Source organism: Mustela nivalis (assembly GCF_964662115.1).
Source record: "Mustela nivalis genome assembly, chromosome: 16".
NCBI lineage: Eukaryota > Metazoa > Chordata > Mammalia > Carnivora > Mustelidae > Mustela > Mustela nivalis.
The window spans coordinates 40,413,916-40,421,231 of record NC_139035.1 but is presented as its reverse complement, the minus strand read 5'-3'; the positions used below and the strand labels follow the sequence as shown (position 1 = coordinate 40,421,231).

The window sequence follows — 7,316 nt, the reverse complement described above, 5'->3', positions numbered from 1 at the left end:
TTTCTATTTGTGGAGAATTGAACAGCACCACCACTATAAGTGATGTGCTGGTATGTTACGTTATAAATGCTCAAGGTACAGCTTCTAATGTTGAAAAATAGAAAAATAAATTGACCTTGATGAAGTGTGTCTTCTTTTGTCTGTTCCCAGGAAAGTTTATTTCAGGTATTTCTACTGCTGAAATGATTAGCGTTAACAGCTTTTTCCCTCCATTTTATTTTACAGGGTCTCTTCATCTTCCTGATATATGGGGTATACAACACAGAGGTAAGTCTGCTTGGAGTATCTCAAGGCTGACAGAGTGAATGAGAGAAATGACAGGTTTCTTATCTTGATAACTGAAGAACAAAGTTGGCTTTTCATATGAGTGTCCTACTGCCCTTCATGCTTGGACTAGCTTATATGCATCCAGCTTACCATTAAACACTGACACCCTGAATAAAGGGACAGCCTCATTTCTCATAGGCATTGACTAATATTTTACTACTGCCTTAAGTTTTTGAATCTTCAGTCTTTCTTTTAACACTTAACTAGACTGGACGGTATTAAAGTTTCACAGTTTTAAGTGGCAGAATGCTTATATGTAATCACATGGAATTAGAAAAATATCCTTTCTTACCTCAAAGTGATGATTAAATATTATCTTTTAAGTTTTTAAGCAAGCTAAGAGAGTCCTGAAAGGAGTAATGGATAATACTTATTGTTTCAGTGGTGGAATTTCTCAGAGAAGTCATTTATTATTTAATTATGAGAAGTTATTTAGCTAGGAATATTATTGAGAAATTTGACTTGGAATTTCATTAAGAAAATATACTATGTAAGTAAATTATTGTCATAGTTTTCTTTTATGAAAAAATACCGTGATTTATAAATAGTCTGTTAGGCAAGTTGCTGGTTTAGATTTCTGCATGCTTAATTTGAAAGTGAGTGCTCTGTGTATATTAGGCACTGAGTAAAGACCTGTTTGGTTTTTATTGGTCTTTGATTTCAAGATTTTACTTTGTAATTTTCCCTTAGAAAAAATTCGTAATTTCGCATGTGTTTCTCAGCATTCTGTGCTCGGGGAGGGCAGGGTGAATCCTGGTACAATCTTAGAAAGACCTAGTAGTCAAGTTTTTCGTTAAGTAACGTAAGGGGCTAGGCAACAATATAAGATAGCAAACAGACTCATTAGCCAGACTGAAAAGGTATGTGGGCATTTAAATAACCTCTGATGATGATGAAGTATGTGTGTGGGCGTGTTTTACAGGGTTGCTGCACCTGGATTACAAGCGGTTTCCTTTTCCAGTAGCCTTCAGGTAGGTTGGCAATTAGACAACTTTTTTTTTTTTTTTTGCAACGGTACCTCTATTGCGGTTTCAAAGCAGGCTCCTCCTATAAATGCAAAAGCCCATTATTTTTTCCAAACTAAGAGGTTTAACAGAAGCAATGTTTTTAATAAATGTTGAGCACCTGAAGTTTACTGCCTTTAGGTAGAACCAAAAGTGCCCTAAGTGATCCACTTCTGGCTTTGGATTTTGACTCCATACCTGGACTGCAAACTGTAAAGCACAGAAAGCCCCCACTTTTAGTCCTCAGTTTCCCCCACCTCCTCTGCCAGGCTCTTTCTCTGCAGCCCCCAAGCCACGCCGCATTACGGCCCCGCGTAATCCCGCCCCTTGGGTTCCACCTCCTGAGCGTCCTCCCCCAGAAGCCCTCATCCACGTCCATCTCCGTCAGTGCAGCCCACCAATCACGCCTGCTCGCCTGGAAGCCTCTTTCTGCAGGGGATCCAAATCCCCACCCCTCGAGCTCCGGGCCTCCCCTCCGCCCAACCGCCCCAGTGATTGACAGGCAGGCCGGGCGGAAGCTGTGGCGCAGGCGCCCTGGCTCCACAGAGCTCCCCTCTGGCTGGGTTGAGGAGTTCCCAGCAGACACCGCGCCGCGGCTGCGCAGTAGAAGGGAGGCTTTTAATTCCATTGTGGAGAGGACGGCGTTATTTTTATTAACTGGAGGCGACGGCGGCTGCGGCGGCGGCGGTACCCGTAAGTGTTGCCGGTGGGCCGGAGAGGGAGAGGGCGAGGCCTAGGGAAGAGTCACAGGACCATGCGTACCGGTGCCGGAGGCAGCCGGGCTGGGAATTAGTGCTGGGCGCGTTGCGGTCTGGGCGGCGGCGCGGCGGGGTCCTGGGCGCTGCGGTGGTCCCGGCCCGGGGCCCGGTTCCACCCCCTTTCCTCCCTCTTCCCTCTTCCTCCTCCTCTCCTCAGCCAGGCCTCCTCCGGGGTATGAAAATCGGCAGTGGGTTCCTGAGTGGCGGCGGTGGTACCGGCAGTAGCGGTGGTAGCGGCTCCGGCGGCGGCGGTAGTGGCGGCGGCGGCAGCGGCAGCAGCAGCAGGAGGGCAGAGATGGAACCCACCTTTCCCCAGGGTATGGTTATGTTCAACCACCGGCTTCCCCCGGTCACCAGCTTCACCCGGCCGGCGGGGTCGGCCGCCCCTCCCCCGCAGTGCGTGTTATCCTCCTCTACCTCCGCAGCCCCGGCCGCTGAGCCCCCCCCTCCGCCAGCCCCGGACATGACTTTCAAGAAGGAGCCGGCGGCGTCAGCCGCGGCCTTCCCCTCGCAGAGGACCTCCTGGGGATTCTTGCAGTCTTTGGTCAGCATCAAACAGGAGAAACCCGCAGATCCTGAGGAGCAGCAGTCCCACCACCACCATCACCACCACCACTATGGGGGGCTGTTCGCTGGGGCTGAAGAGAGATCTCCAGGCCTAGGAGGTGGGGATGGGGGGAGCCACGGCGTCATCCAGGACCTCAGTATTCTCCACCAGCATGCCCAGCAGCAACCAGCCCAGCACCACCGCGACGTATTGCTCAGCAGCAGTAGCAGGACTGATGACCACCATGGCAATGAGGAGCCAAAGCAGGACACTAATGTCAAAAAGGCAAAGAGGCCAAAGCCAGAATCTCAGGGAATCAAAGCCAAGAGGAAGCCAAGTGCATCTTCCAAACCTTCTTTGGTTGGAGATGGAGAAGGTGCCATCCTCTCCCCAAGTCAGAAACCTCATATCTGTGATCACTGTAGCGCTGCTTTCAGAAGCTCCTATCATTTGCGGAGACATGTCCTCATTCATACTGGAGAAAGACCTTTCCAGTGCAGCCAGTGTAGTATGGGTTTCATTCAGAAATACCTACTGCAGAGACATGAGAAAATTCATAGTAGAGAGAAGCCATTTGGATGTGATCAGTGCAGCATGAAGTTTATTCAGAAGTACCATATGGAGAGACACAAGAGGACGCATAGTGGAGAAAAGCCATATAAATGTGACACTTGCCAACAGTATTTTTCAAGGACTGATAGACTGTTGAAGCACAGGCGCACGTGTGGTGAAGCCATAGCTAAAGGAGCCGCTAGTGCAGAACCTGGGTCATCAACCCATAACAATATGGGTAATCTGGCTGTGTTGTCTCAGGGAAATACAAGTTCTTCAAGGAGAAAAACGAAGTCAAAAAGCATAGCTGTTGAAAATAAGGAACATAAAACTGGTAAAACAAATGAATCACAAATTTCAAATAATATAAACATGCAGAGTTACTCGGTAGAAATGCCTACTGTGTCTTCCAGTGGAGGCATAATTGGCACTGGTATTGATGAACTGCAGAAAAGGGTGCCAAAATTGATCTTTAAAAAAGGAAGCAGAAAGAATACAGATAAAAACTACCTTAATTTTGTGTCACCATTACCAGACATAGTTGGACAGAAGTCCTTGTCTGGGAAACCAAGTGGCTCACTTGGCATAGTATCGAATAATAGTGTGGAGACCATTAGTCTTCTCCAAAGTACGAGTGGCAAACAAGGTCAAATAAGTAGTAATTATGATGATGCCATGCAGTTTTCAAAGAAAAGAAGATATTTACCAACTGCCAGCAGCAACAGTGCCTTTTCTATAAACGTGGGACACATGGTCTCCCAACAGTCCGTCATTCAGTCTGCAGGTGTCAGTGTTTTGGACAATGAGACCCCATTGTCCCTTATTGACTCCTCAGCTCTTAATGCTGAAATTAAGTCTTGTCATGACAAGTCTGGAATTCCTGATGAGGTTTTACAAAGTATTTTGGATCAATACTCCAACAAATCAGAAAGCCAGAAAGAGGATCCTTTCAATATAACGGAACCGCGAGTGGATTTACACACCTCAGGAGAACACTCAGAATTGGTTCAAGAAGAAAATTTGAGCCCAGGCACCCAAACACCTTCGAATGATAAGGCAAGCATGTTGCAAGAATACTCCAAATACCTCCAACAGGCTTTTGAAAAATCCACTAATGCAGGTTTTACTCTTGGACACGGTTTCCAGTTTGTCAGTTTGTCTTCACCTCTCCACAACCACACTTTATTTCCAGAAAAACAGATATACACTACATCTCCTTTGGAGTGTGGTTTCGGCCAATCTGTTACCTCAGTGTTGCCATCTTCATTGCCAAAGCCTCCTTTTGGGATGTTGTTTGGATCTCAACCAGGTCTTTATTTATCTGCTTTGGATGCTACACATCAGCAGTTGACACCTTCCCAGGAGCTGGATGATCTGATAGATTCTCAGAAGAATTTAGACACTTCATCAGCCTTCCAGTCCTCATCTCAGAAATTGACTAGCCAGAAGGAACAACAGAAAAATTTAGAGTCCTCAACAAGCTTTCAGATTCCATCTCAGGAGTTAGCTAGCCAGATAGATCCTCAGAAAGACATAGAGCCTAGAACAACGTACCAGATTGAGAACTTTGCACAAGCGTTTGGTTCTCAGTTTAAGTCGGGCAGCAGGGTGCCAATGACCTTCATCACTAACTCTAATGGAGAAGTGGACCATAGAGTAAGGACTTCAGTGTCAGATTTCTCAGGGTATACAAATATGATGTCTGATGTAAGTGAGCCATGTAGTACAAGAGTAAAGACACCCACCAGCCAAAGTTACAGGTAAGGTCCCAAAAGTGACCAGGCTGGAGGTCTAATGTAATTTTGTTTTATTTTGAGAACACTGCCATTGGAATGTTTCTACACGATCCTATTAAGAATAATGTAATGCCCTTTCAATGCAACTTTTCATATTTAGTTTATTTTGTTAGCGTGATTTTAGCTCTGTTTGTATTATGATTTTTAATCAAAATCAATAGATTAAAAATAGTTTGACATTCAAAGTGACAATGTTTAGCAATCAAATTTACATGTATAGATCGTCAGGGAATAGCCCAAAAGTTTTAAATGCAAAAAAAAAAAAAAAAAAAAACAACAAAAAACAAAAAAACCCCAAAAAACAAAAAAACTTTACAAAAAAAAAACAAAACAAAAAATACACAAAAAAAACTTTGTTGCTAGGATTAAGGTTATTCTAATTGCTTTACTCTCAGGAAAGTGTAATAACGCATGGGAATTCTGTACGTTATCACTGTAATGGAATATCCAATTTACAGATAGTATGATATACATTTCATCATTTAAGTAAGGGATCGAAAACATTTCAAATTGCTCTATCTGGGCTGATAAACATTTCATCATTTTTAAGTAAGGGATCGAAAACATTTCAAATTGCTGTCTCCATCTAGGCTGATCCAAAATTCTGAGATGTTGGCTACCTATATTTTGTTGCAGCTTTTAAATGTACTCTGAACTTCCAAACCGTTCATTCCAGCCTGGTAGAACAAATATTCTTGGATCTTTGATCAAAGCCTGGAATGATAGCTTTAATAAAAGAAGAAAAAAAAAATAGCACCCTCTCATCCCAACTGTAACAAGGCTGTAGTTCCAGTAGAAGTTAATGATATCTGGCAGTGTTGATGACTGAGTGGTTCATTGGTACCAGTATTAGAACCCAAGTTGGAATTACATAATTCTTTGAAATTTGGGGTATGCGTTATTTATTATACATGGCTTAAAACATTGTTCTCTTGTCTGTGTTATTACATGTCACCCACACTTCTGTTTTTTGTTCTTGTTCTTGACCTACCCTCTTTCTTAGAGTTCTGAGCCTGCCTTGTTTCCTCTTCTATCTGGACAGTTTCAATTTTAGAATGATTTACATTCCATTAGGTAATTCATTAGGCATTTTATATGCCTTATGGCATTCAAATACTAAACACTGGGATAAATAACCCCCACGTACCTTTTTAAAAAAATAAAACGCATACAGATTTCCATGTATAATAAAGCCCCACATACTCTGAGCTATAGATATTACTAAGGTTGTAATTCCAACCGGTGACTTTTTTTCTAATGTGAGGGATAAGAGTGTCTGCATTTAGTAATGACATCAGAACCTCTTTGTGTAATTGCAGCCTTTAATGTACATTTTAAAAGGGTGCATTAGTCAGTATTGTACAGGGGTCTTGTAAAGTCATCAAAACTTGCTATGAACGCTAATTGCCATTTGAAGCTACTGATAAGACAGTAGCTCTGCTCTAAACCACTTTTTAGCAATTGTATTTTTTTCCTGATTATATTTTTTAATGTACTTTGATGTTTATGCTGATGAGTTTTTTATGTACTTTCGGTGATGTTTCAGTCTTATGTACTCTTCTGACGTCAGAAAAGTACCACTGGTTGTTTGCAGTCTTATTGTGTAATCAGCCTACCACAGGCTTCCATGTATAATAAAGTAATTAATATTGTGCAAGTGTAAAACACTTCTGTTATGAAAGCAGTGTTTGGAAAATAAGAAATTATTAAAAATGGTTACAAAATATTAGTTAATTTCCTTTCCCCACTTTCCTCCCTTAAGTCTGCTTACCAGCTAAAGGGTCACCTATTTGTCATTGCAAGTTTCTTAGAAAATGTGTTTAATCCTTTTAAATACACTCAATACTAAAAAGTCTGTATTTCTTATTTTGGTAAGTGCGGTAAGTTCTATTGGGTACAGAGTACAAGCTGTAATCAAAGGATGGAGAGGACCTTTACCACTGTATCTCTTAAGCTGTATGATTTTTCTCCAGTGTTTGTTTTATACAGGTTTTGAATTTCTTTAACTTTTATTGTGTGTACTGAATACTGCATATGTATTATTCTGATTGTTTGCTCTAGTTTACTACCAATAAAAGACCTGTTAATCACAAAATGAAGAAAGGAGATATCACTTAATATCCAGTAACATTTTTCAGGTTTTTTTTTTTTTATTAACTACATTTTCTAAAATAATTCACATTGGTGTTACGAAACTGAATTTTAGGGACTTGTATTTTTATTGTGGGGTGTTTTTCTTTTTTTTGAACTCAAGTATTTTCATATTTCTAGGTTTATTTTATGTGAAAACTGGGTGAGTATTTTCTGTGTTTGAGGTGCACTATATATATAT

At 41.9% G+C, this 7,316-nt stretch overlaps 1 protein-coding gene across 2 annotated transcripts; it reads left to right on the top strand.

Moving 5' to 3' along the window:
• The first annotated feature begins 1,744 nt into the window (after positions 1-1,744).
• On the top strand, positions 1,745-7,079 carry ZNF281 (zinc finger protein 281). Of its 2 annotated transcripts, none has more exons than XM_082702993.1 (2): positions 1,745-2,024; positions 2,251-7,079. In XM_082702993.1, exon 2 carries the CDS (start codon positions 2,265-2,267, stop codon positions 4,950-4,952), a length of 2,688 nt encoding a protein of 895 aa, XP_082559119.1. In that variant the 5' UTR covers positions 1,745-2,024; positions 2,251-2,264; the 3' UTR covers positions 4,953-7,079. The 2 variants fall into 2 exon arrangements, with proteins under 2 accessions (XP_082559119.1, XP_082559118.1); XM_082702992.1 differs by having other exon boundaries at positions 1,857-2,024; positions 2,247-7,079.
• Positions 7,080-7,316: the final 237 nt, after the last annotated feature.